A 17,518-nucleotide genomic window follows, 5' to 3' on the forward strand; every position below is an offset into this window, starting at 1 on the left:
GCACTGTTTCTCCCATTTTCCTACCACATAAAGCCTTGATGAATGAATGTATTCATTTGAACTTGAGTTTAAAAGTGTATAAATGTGTTTTTAACATTTGGGATTTCTAAGCAACGCCTTTCTGAATGCCCCATTAATTATGCAAACAAACAGCAAGCTCCATTTACTTTTTTCAACAAATGATAAATCGCACATACTCTTTGGAAATAATTAAGATGAACCAGGAAGCATAAAAAGCAAGAATTCCTTTCCCCCTCCCTCATCCACCCAGATCCGTCCCGATCTCCAGAGCTGACTGCTATCACTGGGTTGGTGGTTGACCATCAAGACCTTTGGTGTTATTCATGCAAACACATACACACAGGAGCTTTTGCCCCTGATCCAAGAGCAATCCGCTAACTGTGAGCACCTGCCAATTTTAACTTGTAGACATCTACCTCGTTCTTTTTAATCACTGCAGTCTCTTTAGAATGGCCATATTTGAATTTAATAATTTCTGTCTTGCAGTTTTCAAAGTTTTGCTATTATCAACAATGTTACGATGGACAGCCTTGTACATAAACCTCCTATACATTTATAAATGTATTTCTGCAAATTAAATTCAGAGAGGTGAAAGTGTTAGCTCCCAGACCTTACAAATTAAAATTTTTTATATTTCCGAATAGTATCCAAAAACTAGGCTAAACTAGTTTACACTAAAACATTTTAACCAATGCAATGTTAAAAAAAAAAGTCTCTTGCCCTCATGAACAATTATTAGTATTTCAAAGCAACAATTTCATACTCTGCTGATAGGAGTATAAATTACCATAAGCATTCTAAAAAGCAGTCTCCAGCAACATTCTCTATAAGCTTTAAAAAATGTTCATATTTTTTTGAGACAGTAATTCCACATTTAGGAATCTTTCCTTAGAAAATAAAACAAACAACACTTTACAAAGTCGTATGTTTCACGGGGTTGCTTATATGCAAATAATGAAAAATTAAAATGCAGCTTTTAAACAATTTCTCATGACTTGGTGAATGGGTTTACTCTGTTTTTCCTTAAACCTCTTTAAAAGGCAGGAGAACACAGGCGTGCCTGGCTGGCTGAGTGGGTGGAGTGCTACTGTTCCGAGTTCAAGCCCCACGCTGGGTATAGGGATTACTTAAAAATAAGATCTTTAAAATGAAATTTTAAAAAGTTAAAAAATCAAAAGCAGAGGAAACACAAAAGTGTCTTTAAGTTACAGTATATCAACAACTTAATATACACGTGTATATAATTTTATGTACGTATACACACACAAAAGCACACATCCACAAATAACAGACTCAAAGGAAATAGTCCCAAGTGTTTAACTCTGCTTATCCTTGAGCAGAATTTTTTTAAATTTCCTTAAATGTTTTTCTGTCTTTATATTTTGGTGATGCGTATGAACTGTATTCTTTCATTCTCAAAAGGGAATGTAAGATTTTTAATATTACAAAGTTAACTCATAACCTGAAATAGTTACCAGTTACCTGAAACATAAAAACTGAAGTAAAATTTGAAATATTTGCTCTCCTAAATAGTTATGCTTTTCTAAAATAACTTATGAAGAACCAACCAAAAAGAGCCAAAGGCAAGCATGTGCAAGTCACCCACTCACTTGCTATTCCTTACCTGTCCGCAATACTTGATGGTTTATCACCAATGGGCACCAACACCCCACCCCAGAGAGATGTTGAAAAAACCTATGGAAACACAGACAGACAACCGTTTCTTCAGTGCCCCTTCCCTGCGATGAGCATCAGCGGGCGGCCACCGCACGGAGATCTGGTCGCGGGCCCGGCACTGGCAAAGAGCTCTGGGGCAGAGCGCAGGGGCGACAGACCAGGAACATCTGATTGTGGGGTTGGAGAGCTACAGCTGACAGTGTTTTTGTGGGTACTTTAAAAACCTGCAACTTCAAATTTCACATGAAGACATAGCAAACACCAGCAAACACAAGCCCAAAGCCCAAGCAAGGCATGGCTCCCTTGGCTTCCATCCCAGAGAGGGCAGCCCCACCCCTTCCATAAAGAGCGAGGCTGGGCACAGTGGGAGACACACCTCATCCGGCGAGGGGACAGTGGCGCCTTTACATCTGCCCCCCATCTCTAGCAGGCTTGGAGAGCTGCCAGCAGTGCTTCCCATTTCCTACAGGTGCCCCCATATGCCCTGACGGTCATGCCACACTGGGCCTCCCTCCAAACAGAAACTAGTTTCAATACGGTGCCCAAAGTCCTCTACCATTTGGTGTGACCTCTGTCCTCTCTGCACCGTCCCTCCTCCTCACTCTGTCCAGTCATGGCAGCCCCCTGGCTCGTCCTGGCAGTGCCATAGCTCCTGCCCAGAGAGCCTATGGCTGGCTTCCTTGCTTTGTTCTGGGCTGTGCTGCCCCATTGCAGATGCCTTCCTGGACCATCTTAAATAAGACACCACCCCATCTGGGCCATTTTATCTTTACTCTGTTTTATTATTCTTTGTTACATTTGCCACCTGCTAAACTGTATATACACACGTGCTTGCTGCTTACTCGTGGGTCTCCCTTCACTAGACTGTGAGGGAGTGGGAACTGTGTTTTACTTACTGAGGTATTTTTAACGCCCAGGCAGTACTGGGCAGCCGATATAGATGTGGTGGGTGGATGGGTAGGTGAATGGGTGCATGAAGAGTGATACCTGGAGAAAAGCACAGGAACTGAGAGCACAGTGCAGGAGCCCTGACCTTGGTCTGGGAGGTCAGAGGAGGCCTATATGAGATCACCTATGCCGAAGTCTTAAAAAGGCAAGGAACGAGGGGCCAGGGAACAGCTGAAAGAAGGGACTTACAGCCAGCAGAAAACAAAGTGCAAGCCTGGAAGTAAGAGCCTAGTCCTTTAGGGAAATGAGAAATAGCTGAGCCAAAGCACAAGGAGAAGGGGAGAGAGACCAGGCCAAAGATTGTGTGACACACCAATGGTGCCAGCTTCACGCAGGAGATTTTAGGGCTTGCATTTGAGAAAGACCAGCATGCCTGCAGTATGGAGGAAAAGGGGGAGCAGAAAAGGATATCAGAAAAGGATATCCTTTATCAGAAAAGGATATCAACACCAAGGTGAGAAAGCACAGCCTGGAATCTGAGTGACGCTGAGTGGGCAGAGAGGTGGACCTGGTGCTCAGTGGCCTTTGGGTGAGGACTCCTCCGAGCAGTCAGGGAGGTCAGGGCACTGGGGCCAAAGCTGTGCAAGCCAGTGGAACTGGGAGCCCGGGTGCAGGGTACAGATTTGGGAGGAAAGTAACAGTCGGTTTCAGACACACTGAATTTGAAGTGTCCATGTAAGGAATGGCGTTGGGATGCCTGGCAGCACAGCACATGGATGGAGGCTGCAGCCATGGGGTGGGGTGGGCAAGAGAACCTCTGGGGAGACTGCCAGCGTAGGACACTTCCACGACAATCTAGGGCAGACTCTCGCAAGGGTGGCAGCATGGCAAGCCACAAAGGGACCCCACGAAGAGGAAGCGGACACACGGAAGGAGGATGCAGTCAGGATGGAGTCCAGTGAGGACAGCGGCAGCATGGTGGCAAGGGGAGGTGGGGGGACCGGGAGGAGCTTGCCAACTGGACAATGCGGGGACCCCAGCAGCGGCGAGGAAAAGGCAGGAAGCAGATTCAAGGAGCGAGGACTCCAGGGCTGACTGGGAGCAGTGATAGGAGACTTTAGAAATAGACACGTGTATCATCTCATTAAAGCTCACTCCTTGCTCCGAGTCTTATGGTAGCAAAGGGCACAGGCAGGTGTGTGTTTGTGTGTGTCCAGTGGGGGAGCACAGAGAGCTGTCCCCCGTCACCAGCCTCCAAGAGGACTGGAGAACAAGCCAGGGGCTCCTCTGCCTTGGTCAGAATCAGGTCCCTTACTCCTCATTCCTGAACAAATCAGGAGAAACTAAACCAAACGGAATTAAAGATTTAAAAAGAAATGCCTGGAAGTGCCCAGGGCCCTGCAGACTCAGCCTAAGAAGGTGAAGACTGAGAATTTCTACTAAATGACCTCAGAGGGAAAGGAGGCACATGTCTGCCCTCCCGACATGTTTACATGATGGCCCTGAGCTGACAAATGGGGAAGGGGCTCTCCTGGAATCCCACACAAAATGACCGAAATGTTCCTCTTGCAGAGAAAAACGATCACTTCTACCAGAGTTTCCTTAATTCTGGCTAAATTGAAAAGACCAAGCACTTCAGTTTCAAGCACTAATGTTCTGGGCTTCTCCTCTGGATTGTGCTTTCACTCTCTGGGAAGGGAGTTCCCTAAAATAAAGGATAAAAGTGCAGATGAACGTTGTGGCTGGATACTCACCGAATCAAAGACAAGTTGTTTATTCAACTGAAGCTCGAAATCTTCTTTTATGAAGCTCACGTCCCCTCCGGTGTAGCCGGCCAGTTCCTGTGGGCGAAGGACCCACAGGTGGAAATGGAGCAAACAGACGTACTATGCTGGCTCTGAGACCATGTCACTCCAAGTACTGCCTAATCTTGTTTGGTATTTTTAAAAAGACAGGAGGTCACTTCTGTCCGTCTCCTAGAAGCTCCATTCTAGTTACTCTGGTCGTTCTAGATGGTCCTGGGGGACCTACAGAAACGCAGGATCCTCAAACACACTGATACTGTAGAATATTCTACTCCTACACGTGAGTGAGAAATACCGGCCGCAGGAACATCCCGCTGCGTGCCAGGGCTTGTTTGGCCTACTCACTGTTTGAAAAAAGGAATTAGCCAGTCTTGCACAATTGGGCACATGTGATATAAAAATCTGATTTCCACTTGGTCCCCTGATCCTGAAGCTCAGGCGGACGGAGCGTCATCCACCCTGGGGACCCTCAGGCGCAGGGCTACCCTCTCTGCCTTGAGGTGACCAAGGGGTTGGTTCAACCAAATCTCCGCTTTCCTCCCGGCCTAGTGAGGGACACCCCATCTGGGTCGGAACATTAATCCACCCCTAAAAAATGTGCTCCAGTGTGGGGCTCTCTCCCCTCCCAGGTCACCGAGCCAGCAGATCGCACGCGGGTGAAGGATCACTACCTGGTTAACTTTCAGCAAAGCACCTCTTCTCGGCAAGATGGAGGAGTTCCGCGAGTCGATGACCATCGCGTGCTGAAAGAAATGTGCGGCGAGGTATTTCGCTTCAAGCAGGTGCACTTCCTGGCCACTGTCCCAGCCCCTCGCCCAATCACCTCACTTCACCCTCAGAAAAGCCCTCTGGGAAGGTAGCTCCCTGTCGCTACTTCACAGGTGAGGGAACCGAGGGCGGGCGGAGCAGACCATTCATAGTCACCGGCTGGGAGACTACCACCTGTCACGGGTCCGTCCTCTCAAGGAGCTTGACCCTGACCTAAGTGAACTCTGCCAGCTTTCCCGGCTCCCAGGCACACTGCCCTGTCACCACTGACGGGGCTTCAACAGAGTAATATGGTGCAGTGCCCATAAACTCACAAAGCGGCCGGCAGCCACCCAATCAGTGACCCTTCTCGGTCCGTCCAGTGCTGGCGAACGCTATTCTCCCAATGCACCTAAGTGCGCAGCCACACCAGGAAAGCCCTTACCGAAAGAGATGACTTCAGCGAGTGCCCACTTTCCTTCCGGACAGCGAAGGATGCCGTCCTCGAGAGGCAGCCCAGCTCCCGCCACACGCCCTCCCACTTGACAGTGTGGCTGGTCTTCCATATGGGAAACTGCAAGGACACGGGGGATAAGCCTTCTGTGTTGTACACATGGAGGAGTCATTCCCAATCAGGCATCAGAACAGGGCATCTTGTTCCATTTAACACCTTAGATAGGGTTTTTGTTTGTATGTTTGTTTTTATGGTAGGTGGGAGGGAGGAAAAGAAGGGAAGGAGGGGAAGGAAGGGATGGAGAAGGGGACAAAGCTGTGATCCTGCTCAAAGCAGCAGGACTGCGCTCTGGCAAGAAGACAGGTCACCTGCGTGAACGCTGCACACAGGGCACAGCTTTGTAACCCGCAGGCTTCTTCTCCTGACCTATGACAACCTGACACTCACCCACTCGGCCCTCTGAGCCCCAGTTCCAAAGCCAGGCCTGGTGACAGCAGCAACCCGCATCAGCCCCCGGAGAAGAGGGAGGAGACAAGGTGTTCATGAATAAAGAGCATCCTTCAGCCACTAGAGGCCTGAGCCAAGTGACCCCTTGGGTAAATGGCACCTGCCTCTTGCCCTGACCCAGGGGCCCTTAGAGTCAGGCCCACCCATCTTAGGTCTCTATCACAGAGAGACACCCAGGTTGCTTCTGAACAGTGAACACTGCCTGGTGACATCAAGAAGTGTGATGACGGGACTCCTACGAGGAAGCCAGGTCACTTCACACGACGTGGAGCAGTATTTAGCCAGCTGTTCTCCGTAGCCCTCTGGTCTGGCTCCCAAGGCGAGAACTCAGGGCCACCCATCTCCAGCTCTCAGCAAGTACCCACGAGGCACCATGTCAGGTGCTGGGGAAGCAGACATGATACAGGGCAGCCTTGCCCGCCTGCCACTTCTGCACTGAGGGCCACGTGAGACTCAGCTATTCCCCCGAAGCCTGGGGAAGGTGCACTGAGGGCCTCAATCATTGCTTCCCTCCTCCTAGGGCAGCTCTTAACTAAGAAAAACACAACTGCCCAGAGGAGACACATCTTGTCTCTGTGTTCACGGTCAGGAGGACGAGGCAGGGGCCAGAAGGTTCCATCTTCCTCCAGAACCTCATCTCTCAAGCCCACGGCTGCTAGCTCCCAGTCCTCTGTCCCTCTGTCCCTCCTTCTGCCCTCTCACCTTGTTTATGCCATGCCCTGTGCATAAACAAGCTCTAAGTTTCCTAAGAACTTGCTCTTTAAAAAAAAACTTAGAAAAAAAGATAAAAGAGGGACACGGGAGAGAGATGGGGAGGGAGAGCTGCTGGAGGGCAGGGGCTGGGAGGGCAGTGCTAGCCAGGCAGCCCTTCCCCTCGCTGTGGGCAGGAAGGCATCGAGGGCTACTCCTGTCAGATGAGGACAGGTGGCCACATGGAGAATTGAAAATGGAACTGCAAGCACTCATGTCACATCTGGAGCCAGGAGCCACCAACCCACCTCCGTGCTGGGGACTTCCATGACCCTGGTCTGTCTTCAAGGCTAAGATGCGTGAGTAGCCAGTGTCTCCAGTGCCCACAAGGGGCTAAGCAGTACAGTGGGCTCAAGCTCGGGCTCCAGCAGGGGCTCCTAGACCAGAACTGCTGGGGCGCAGATGGAGAGAACATGCGAGGCATCCTCCCCTAGACGCTGGTTCAGCGACAGGCAGGACCCAGGAACTTGCATTTCTAACCAGCTCATGGATGAGGCCATGCTGCTGATCTGTGGGCCACACTTGGGGAACTAATTTTACATGGCTTTATGCGTCCAGGTCTTCCCTCCTTTACCAAAGCCCGGAACGGGAGGGGAGGAGCCACACGGTATAGAAAGGAAGGGAGACAGGGCAGGGGTCAAAAGGTGGTCAGATGGGAGGAATTCCATCTGCTGCATCATGTCAGATCCTGCTAGAAGTAAACAAGTGCCAACCAACAAGGAAAGCTTTCAGTAACCTGCAATGACCTTGCTGGCTATCAGAAGCTACTGACCTCTATGCACACGAGGAAGGACAAACACACGGCATCGCAGAAAGCCGGAAGCAGAGCTGCCACCTGGGAGCTGAGCTACTCTCTGGCCCCGGCGGTCTGCACTTGGCTCACAGAGAGGCACCCAGTCAGGAGGCAACCAAGAGCAGGGCAAAGGGCAGAGGGTGACCCCGGCCATGAAGCCCACGCTCCAAGCACCAGACTGACAGGCCCACCCCCTCTTGCTGACCCTGGCGATCAGCTAAACAGGCACCTTGTTCTCCCTCAAGTGCACAAAGGGAAGGACACAGGGTTACTCACGCTGTACTCGGCGGACACTCCTCTGTCTGTCTCCCGAAGAGAGCTCCAAGGGAACTGGCCAGTGACTTTATATAAGTTTACAGAGAAACTAGGAGACAATGGGACAGAGCTTTAAATGCGGAAACAGTGATTATAACTTGCACACATTTAAATCAACAGATCTAAAATTACATTCCTGGGGCTCATCTTCATGAAGAAAGCTACGGCATGTGTGACACTGCGCAAGGGCCAGCAGATTCAGCCAAGCGTCTTTTCACAACCAAGGCTTGTACTTTAACTTATAACCTGGCCACTGTACTCAATCATCTGTCTGGCTTCCTACTTTCTCTCGAAGTTTCCAGGCTGCGGTTTGAAGAAGGACAGGCCATACGAAGTCTCTTTGGTTCCGTAGGAAAACTGAAAAGTCACCTTTTCTGCACGACCCAGAAGATTGGGGAGTTTGAGGCCAAGCACCTAAGAGAAGCAGAAAAACAGCAGTGGTTTACACAGAAGAAACGGTGTTAGGAAGGACTACACTGGCTCAGGGAGCCTCATAAACAGGACAAAACAGTGGACTGCAGATTGCGTCTTTCATCTGTAATTGCTTTTTCTCTTTAAAATGTGCCTTTGCTGAGTGGATGTGCCCCCAACACATGCCTGATGGCGAGGGGCAGGCTCGCTTGCTGACTGCAAAGCCAGGAAAACCAACTGTACAGATTTGGAATTCAAGGGAATTTGAATAAGAAATTTAATACAAACATTCCCCAGATTGTTCCTAATTAACCATGGATGGTACCGTGGTTTTCAGACAATCTAAAACATACTATAATCGGGATGGGGTGAAACAGTGTGGAGGGGGGAGGGAGAGGGTACTCGTCAATGAGCACTGGGTCGTCTGCGAAGTGGTGGATCATGTACTGTACACCTGAAACATCCAACACTGCATGTTCCCTGGAATTTAAATTAAATTAAAAAGTAAAGCGTACTATGATCGATTCTAGGAAGATTCGTGAGAAACCATGCACTAGCCTACCGAGATGAAGGTGTCTGAAGGAGTCTCAGAACTACCCTCAGTTTTTAGAACAGTCACGTTTTAAAAGCTCTTTATTGAAAGGTCTGCTCTGAGGAAGCACATACCATACTGCCTTCGTTGTTCCCAACCATGGTGTTATAACTGCCCGTTAATCTCCTTAATTCGGTGACTTCAAAGGTAACATCTAACCCATTTGGAAGCGCATCATCACCTATGTACACAAAGAAATATTGAACAGTAAGACAGCTAGCACATGTGTTTTTATTTTAGACCCACTGATAAAAAAGGCAAAAAGCAACCTGAAGTTTCGTTTAATTTTACAAACACGCCTTCTATTTTAAAGTTCAAGAACGTTCCACCACAAAATCACAATACTGAGAGGAGGTAACTCTGAGCAGTGACATTTGCTTAAGCACACATTATCTGCTAAGGGCAATTGTTCTCCTAGGGAGTCCTTGAGAATACTTGAGAATACTGCAATTCAACTGCCATTATACCATAGAATTTCTGTGACAAGAAGGACTCTAGTAACCCCACAAGAGAAGCCACAAACTCAATACAAGAGTGACTACCCCTGTCCTTCTGTGAGCCAGGGGTGCGAGGGTGTGAGTCTGCAGCAGCCACTTCAGCACCCACCACAGGGCCCCATGGGGTGCTGGGGGGCAGGACAGAGCTCTGCAGAGGGCTGGGGGCCTCTCACAGAAAGGCACGGCTGACCCTGCAACCCTGGCAGGGCAGTGGCTGTATATGAGGAGCTGCCTCAACACTGGCTCCTTGATACTCAGACTCAGCCCAGGCTGGAGCTCTGGTCTCATTTTTTAAAAAAATTAATAAACTTTATTGTTTAGAGCAGCTTTAGGTTTATAGGAAAATCGAGCAGAATGTATAGTGAGTTCCTGTAGAGCCTCTCTCCCACCAATACACATTCCTGTCTGTGATCGTCCTGCACTAGTGTGGTACGTTTGTCACAAGTCACAAACCCAGAGTGAGACCTCAGTAGGAACCAAAGTGTGATTTGCATGGTTCGTTCTTAGGTGTCATACGTTCTAGAGGGTCTGACGGATGGATGTTGCCAGGCACTCCTGCTACAGAATCATGCAGTTTTACCTCCCTAACCATTCTCTTCCACAAGTTCCCAGGTAATTCTAGCTGCAGCCTGGGGGGAGACAGAAGTGCCCGTGCTGACCACATACCAGTCACATTTACAGTAGGCAGGAGGGCGCTAAGCTGAAACGCTGCCAACAAGACCTGTCCCCAAGGAAAGCACTCCAGATAGCAGAAGGGCCACTTCTATCACTTACATCTCTGACCTGGGGCAAGTTAAACCTAGCTGAGCCTCGGTCTCCTTCGCTGGAAAACATCTTTTCTAAAATAACACTAGTAGGGGCACCTGGGTAGCACAGCAGTTGAGCATCTGCCTTCAGCTCAGGGCGTGATCTCGGGGTCCCGGGATTGTGTCCTGCATAGGGCTCCCGGTAGGGAGCCTGCTTCTCCCTCTGCCTGTGTCTCTGCCTCTCTCTTGGTATCTCTTATGAATAAGTAAATAAATAAATCTTTTTTAAAAAGCAAATAATAAAAATAAAATAGCACTAGTCACTTTCCCCAGGTTTTAGCAAAGATTCAGCTGGATCCTGCACACACACGCTTACGACAGAGCTCGCCCAGGTACGGCCGCACTGCTGACTATTGTGGTAGGACTCACAATACACACAGTTTAGAGCTTGTCCTGAAGGTAAGAGGGGAGCAACTTTGGAGTTTCCAGCTCTCACTGAGGGTACAGGAAGGGCTGGCGTCCCCCCCACCGCCCCCAGCCCTGCTCTGCTGGGCCCAAAGCTCCTTCAGAAGGAGACTATGCCTTGCTTGCTTGCTGCTGGACTCTCCCTGGTACCCAGCACAGGGCCTGGCCCATAGCAGGTGCTCATTAACCAAAGAGTACAAGTTGGCTAGCAAACAAGCAAGTGAGTATAAACTGAGAGTGAAATCTGGATGTCTGGTGCCCTCCCGTTTAAAGCACACACTTAGATGGAGCCTGTCTGCCAAGAGCCCATTTGGACAAGAGCCTGGCTAGGCTGGGCTATCCTGGATGAAACCTGGCTCCCTCCCTTGGGATCCTTCTCAGAACGCCTGCACCATCTACCGGTTCAGACAGCAGGATCTTCAAAGTTCACCCATCTTCCCTCAGCCTGACATTTAAAAAAAAAAAAAAAAATCCAATTACTCCCCCAGGACTGCTAACTACCAAGACCTCTGTGGTTGATAAACCTCCAGGTGCAACCCATGCCTGGGCACCCATTCAGCTTTCATGATTCTGCAGGATGGCTGGGAGGGGTAATCAGAGACACTATGCCACAGCAGGTACCTTGACATGTATCAATCAAAACATCCACTTGTCTAAATATTCCTAGGCGAAGTAATTTTTCACGGGCTTCGTGAGATTTCCGCATCACCTAGGAGAGAGGACAAAAAGAGGTCTTCCTCCAGGACAGAAACACAGCTGGTGACCGTCAGACCAGGCCAGGGGTGTAGCATTGGTGCTGAGTCACCAAGGAGAGAGCTCCATGGAGACCGGACGCATGAAGGGATGGATGAAGCACAAGCAACAACAAAACCCCACTCAGGAGAGTAAAACCTGAACAAGCGTAGGAAGCAAAGTGCATTAACAAGTGCATTAACAGTTTCACAGAAACAAAAAAACTAACCAAGATGCACCAGCCCAGCAGGATTCCCTGCAGGGATGACAGTCTGTTGTTACAGCGATTGTGTTTGGTGCAAGGGAGACTGTGTTGTGTTTGTGCCTTTTTGTGTTGCGTGCATTTTCTAACCACTGTTCTGGTTTTTTTTTCCTCTCTTCAATGTTGATGGCAGTGCTTTCTGGTGCCGGGAGTCCTTTTCTCCTGGAGGGACAAGCAGTAGAAGAGCAGGGCAGGAAAGGCTCCCGGGGAGCAGTGAGGGGGTAGGATTCACAATACACATAGTTTAGAGCTTGTCCTGAAGGTAAAAGGGGAGCGACTTTGGAGTTTCCAGCGGAGGACAGAGTGGAATGTCCTCAGGAGAGAGCCCTGATCATCACGGAGAAACAGAAAGGGGACAAAAGGAGGCAGGAGGATTGCTCCTGGCAGCCCCCGCAGCTGGGAGGGAAGCTGACAAGCACAGGTCACTGTACTGGGGGAGGACAGACTACACACATTTTGCAGGCAGAGCCCAAGGACAGTCACTGCAGGAGAGATAGGAGGCTATCCCAACTCTCAGCTCTGGCCAAGCGCTTCTTTGGTAGGGTGGGTGGGCCGGGGCTGGGGGCGGGGGGTGGGTGATGTGTTCCATCCCTAGCCACACAGGGCTGCAGATGCGTGGTGATCCCATGAGGAAATGCTTAGCAGGCAGGTACACATTCGGGGCTGAAGCTCAACAAGAGAGGCCTGGCAAGGAGTAGAGGTGGGGAGGCCCTACTACACAGGCTGTAGTGAGACCTGGGGTGTGAGTGAGCCCCTGGGAGATGATCCTCACGTGGAGAAGTAACACGTGAGTAGGGTCACAAGGAGAGAAGGTGACAGTGCAGCCGAAGTGAACATGAGGAGAGGGACAAGCAGCCCAGGAGAGTGCAGGATTCGTGGGAGTCCAGGGGAGAGAAAACGCTGAGAAAGCAGGAAGATAGAAACAATCTCAAAAGACAACAGAGCAAGAGAAATGTATTCCGCATCAGTGACAGACATCACTTCCGAGGCTCTTATAAAGAAACAAGAGCCGAACAGTCCAATGGGAAACAGGGGAAACCAACAGATAACTCATCAAGTACCAGTAATGACCAGTAAACATGGAAAAGGCGCTCAATCTCATTCACAGGGAAAAAGTCCCAGTGGAAACAAGGACAGAGTATTTCACCTGACAGAGGGGGAAGAATTTTAAACGTGTTCATGTGAAAAGATCTCTGTATAGTAACCCAAATGAAAGGTGCAGAAAAAGGTAGGGGAATGGGGTTACTCTGTCTACACACGTGTGCACACGACACATGTGGAAGCCCCACAGAAGCCCCAGCCTGCTGGCCGCTGGGGAGACCACGGCCAGTGGGGAGGGAAATGCCTACCTTTCAGTTCAGTATCCTCTGTATACTGGATTGTTAGATGCTTTCTTAAGACTGCTTACATATTACTTTAACCTTTTTTAAAAATATAGTAATTTTCTTTAAAGTGGGAATGGCCACAGACGTGGAAAGATCAAGGAACGTGGGTACTGATGGGGTCACCTGGACCTGGCCTCCAGGAGGCTGGCTGGAGACGCTGGCTGGCATGTCCAGTGTGGCTCCAAGGGCATTAGGACAGAAGGCACCTACCAAGGAGAGGACGGAGATGGCAGACAAATGGAGCAAGGACCCTGAGGAGACAGCAAGAGTTGGAATGACAGAGCACCCACCCCATAAGAGAGCACACTAGAACACTAAGCGGGGTGCCAGGGAGGAGGCCAGCAAGCAACGTGCTCAGCTCCTATTACAAGGCTGGGTGGTTGTGAAAAACACATGGATGGACCGGCCTCTGTGTAAGAAAGGCCAGAGGGAAGGGTAAATGCAAACATGTTAGGTCTGTGGGAGGCATCAAGGGAACTGGGGTGGGGGGCTCAGCTTGGGAAAATGGAAGCTCCCTTCTAGGTGGGAGGCAGGGTCATCAGCAGAGAGGTTGGGGTGGGAGCTTGGGGCTTTGAGACAAGAGATTTGTAGGTTCTTCAGAAGGGAACGGAAACAATGCCGAGCAGGGAGACTACTTGCCTCAATGAGGTTTTTCGCCTTAAAAACGTCTCCAATTTCACATATGATGATATCATCTTTAGTTCTTCCAAGTCCATCAAAATGAACGTGTTGAACAACCACCTAAATGTGATGAAGGGACATGGATTATTATACTTTTTTTTTTTTAGGTTTTAAACGCTGGGTCTTTTGTTTTTTAATTCCAGTGTAGATAACACACAGTGTTCAATTAGTTTCAGGTGTACAATATCGTGATTTGACAATTCTATACATTACTCCGTGTTCACCAGAGTTAAGTGTACTCTTCATCCCTGTCACAGGTTTCCCCCACCCCCAAACCACCTCCCCTCTGGTGACCAGCAGGTGTTCTCTGTAGTTAAGAATCTGTTTCTCGGTTTGTCTTTTTTTTCTTTGTTCATTTGTTTCTTAAATTCTGCACATGAGTGAAATCATACGGTATTTGTCTTTCTCTAACTTATCTCACTCAGCATCATACTCTCAGCTCCACCCACATCATTGCAAATGGCAAGATTTTCTTCTTTTTTATGAGTAATACTCCAATGTATATCTATACCACATCTTTATCCATTCATCAGTTGGACACTTGGGCTGCTTCCATAGTTTGGCTATTGTAGATAACGCTGCAATAAACATAGGGGCGCATGTATCTTTTCAAATTAAGGTTTTCATATTCTTTGGGGGAAATACCAATGGGATTATTGGATCATAGGGTAATTCTAGTTTTGAGGAACCTCCATAGTGTTTTCCACAGTGGCTGCACGAGTCTGTACTCCCACCAACGGTGCATGAAGATCCCACATCCTTGCCAACACCCGTTGTTCATGTTTATGAATTTAGCCATTCTGACAGGTGTGAGGTGGTATCTCATTGTAGGTTTGATTTGTATTTCCCTGATGATGAGTGATGTTTAGCATCTTTTTATGTGTCCGTTGGCCATCTGTAGGTCTTCTTTGAAGAAATGTCTATTCATGTCTTCTGCCCATTTTCTAATTGTATTATTTGCTTTTTTGGTGTTGAGTTGTGTAAGTTCTTTACTAACCATTTATCAGATAAGTCATTTGCAAGTATCTTCACCCATTATGTGCACACCTGTTCATTTTGTTGACTGTTTCCTTTGCTGTGCAGCAGCTTTTGATTTTGATGCAGTCCCAATAGTTTATTTTTCCTTTTGTTTCCCTTGCTTCAGGGAACCTACCTAGAAAAAAAGTTGTAATGGCTGATGTCAAGAGAAATTACTCCCTGTGTAATTCTAGGATTTTAATGGCTTCAGGTCTCACATTTAAGTCCTTAATCCATTTTGAGTTTATTTTTTGTGTATGGTAGAAGGAAGTGGTCCAGTTTTGTTCTTTTGCAGGAACACTGATTATTAAAGTATGATACAGGACAAAAGAGTAGGTAGGCATCAAGGCTAAAGACAAATGTCTGAAAGTTAATCCAAGGATTTTTTTTTCAAGTTTAATGATCCATGCTTCTCGATTCCAGACTTTTTTATCTTCCTGCCTTTTTAGAAAATCGGTTACCTGAACCTATCCTTTGCCAGGTCTATACTTCCTGCAACCGAGACTTACAAGGTCTCTGTAGCCAGATGGCCAAGTACCACATCAATCCTAAACCCAGGCAGACCACAGAGGTCCCCTATATATCATTCCCAGCGTGCTCCTGGAGCACTGGCCCCTGGCTGATGCTGTGATCCCCAATTTAAAAACTGTGCACCTTGCTAGAGAGCTTGTGCACATTTCAGTAAACATGATAAATGCTGGCTCTGCACCTCTGACCTCACTGTCTGTAAAAGCTTATTTAATTAATTCATTCAATAAACAATGCACCAATCACCTAACAGCCAGGTATTTTTCTAAACACTGAGGATACAGCAGTGAACAGGACATAAATTCCTGACTCAATGGAGAGCTTACCTTCTAACAGGGGTAGAAATAGACAATATATATATAGTACAGTAGATGGTAACGAGTAACCGAGAAAACTAAAGCAGGGATAATAGGGAATATTAGGGAAAGGCATAATGGAAAGTGATCAGAATCCCACAGATCTTAATTACACAACCAATGAAAACGTGCTTTCACTTCTTCAGTTGGATGTAAATTTCAAAGGCAAGAGAGTTTAGGAAAAGTTTTACTCTTTTTTCTGGACACAATATAAACTTAATTATAATCTGTCCTTGAAATACTTTTTTATAACATAAATACAGAAATACATTTGTTTTTTTCAAAAATAAGTTTAAATGTCCCACATAAATAAACTATTTCTCTAAAACCGGAAACTACTTTTCTAAGAGTTGCCTGCCTTTCTAGAACATAGCCGGCTGCCAAGTCTTCTTTAATGAAGGCACTGAGAAAGGTTAATTACTTCCGTCTGGGGAAGCAAACATCTCTGGCAGGAGCCACTTCAAGCCCATCAGCAGAAACTCACATCTTTGTTTTCAAGAATCTCCTGTTTAGCTTCAGGTTCAACTTCAACAAACTCAGCTTCTTCTCCTAAGGCTCCAAAATCAGGTCCATTAGCTGGAAGAGGCTCCAAACTCTGAAAGGGAGCGAGAAGACGCAGATAAATAAACTTACATAAAAACCCAAACATCTTTGCATTTTTCTCTTTAGATGGTGCTCCAGAAAGCTCAGTACCGTGTTTCCCTCTGTTGAGTGGAGGCTGGGAAGCAAAGGACAGATGTAAGTGCCATTGATGTACAAGTCCTGGATTGGTGGTGAGCTCCCTGGTATCCGGTGTATTATTAATAAATAAAACAAAGATGAAAATTAACTGAAAGGGTCAGCATGTACCTATGACGAGTGTGTCATGAACTGAGGTCTACAGGACTATGGCTATTTGAGCCTATACACCTAAGGCCCAATTGTAAGACAAATAAATAGTTAAAAAGTAAGGTGCCACAAAGACATTTATCACAGGAGGTGCCTGGGTGGCTCAGTTGGTTAAGCACCTGACTCTTGATTTCAGCTCAGGTCATAATCTCAGGGTCATGAAATAGAGCGCTACATCAGGGTCTGCACTGATGCAGTGCATCAGTGCGGAGTCTGCTTGAGATTCTCTCTCTCCCTCTCCCTCTGTTCCTCCCCCCGCCCCACCCCCGCTCTGGTGCATGTGCGCACGCTCTCTCAAATAAATTTTTAAAAAGACATTTATCAAAGCAAAGAAAAAAATAGCTTTTTTCGTTATAGAAAAATTGTTTTTTTTGTTATAGAAAGTATCCTAATTTTTAAAATCAAAATCAGACACATTTTAGGATAACTACACTGACAACTCGAATTGCTAAAACATATTTTTCTGTACCCTGAAAGTCTTATTCACACATTAAAAGGAACTGCTTATGTTCATAAAATGTGCCAGAAAGCAGTCACTTTCTTCAATCCGAACTGAGCTTATCCCAAAAGCATTAAAGCAACTTCTGAATAAGGATTCCACAGGCTGTGGCTGGTATTCGTACTTCCACGGAGACAAATAGAATGTGTAACACACATACAATATATGTTACCTACATGCTGGCTTAAATACAGGGATTCCCAGATGCTCCTGGAAATGGATTCAGAAGGTCTAGTGTGTAGTGTGGCACCAGGCACTCGTACAAACACCAAATTCAGGGAGAACTGTCCTAACCAGTATCTGGCTGCTTCCTTACTCTACCAATTTTCTACAAACAAGCACTTTCTAAGTGTACGCGTTTGATGTCTGCAGCATGTGCAGCAATGGGGACTCTGGGACACTATCCTCTTTCCCAGACACACTCAACAGACTCGTCAGTATTCCCTCCATAGTGTCACTGGTTCTCTGGAAAGGTAACGTCCTGACACATCCTCTCTCCCAC

General features: G+C 47.5%; 1 protein-coding gene across 1 annotated transcript in view; it reads right to left on the minus strand.

Moving 5' to 3' along the window:
* The window catches only part of SAMM50 (SAMM50 sorting and assembly machinery component), a 34,701-nt gene that overhangs the window by 13,529 nt on the left and 3,654 nt on the right, over window positions 1–17,518 (minus strand). Inside the window, exons 2-11 of the mRNA XM_026017349.2 lie at window positions 16,114–16,224; window positions 13,687–13,788; window positions 11,290–11,377; window positions 9,035–9,141; window positions 8,241–8,371; window positions 7,919–8,006; window positions 5,584–5,712; window positions 5,063–5,134; window positions 4,341–4,427; window positions 1,646–1,716 (exon numbers count right to left, since the gene is read on the minus strand). Coding sequence (XP_025873134.1) covers window positions 1,646–1,716; window positions 4,341–4,427; window positions 5,063–5,134; window positions 5,584–5,712; window positions 7,919–8,006; window positions 8,241–8,371; window positions 9,035–9,141; window positions 11,290–11,377; window positions 13,687–13,788; window positions 16,114–16,224 — 986 coding nt within the window. The remainder of the gene's footprint in view (window positions 1–1,645; window positions 1,717–4,340; window positions 4,428–5,062; window positions 5,135–5,583; window positions 5,713–7,918; window positions 8,007–8,240; window positions 8,372–9,034; window positions 9,142–11,289; window positions 11,378–13,686; window positions 13,789–16,113; window positions 16,225–17,518) is intronic.

Source organism: Vulpes vulpes, chromosome 16 (assembly GCF_048418805.1).
Source record: "Vulpes vulpes isolate BD-2025 chromosome 16, VulVul3, whole genome shotgun sequence".
Lineage (NCBI taxonomy): Eukaryota > Metazoa > Chordata > Mammalia > Carnivora > Canidae > Vulpes > Vulpes vulpes.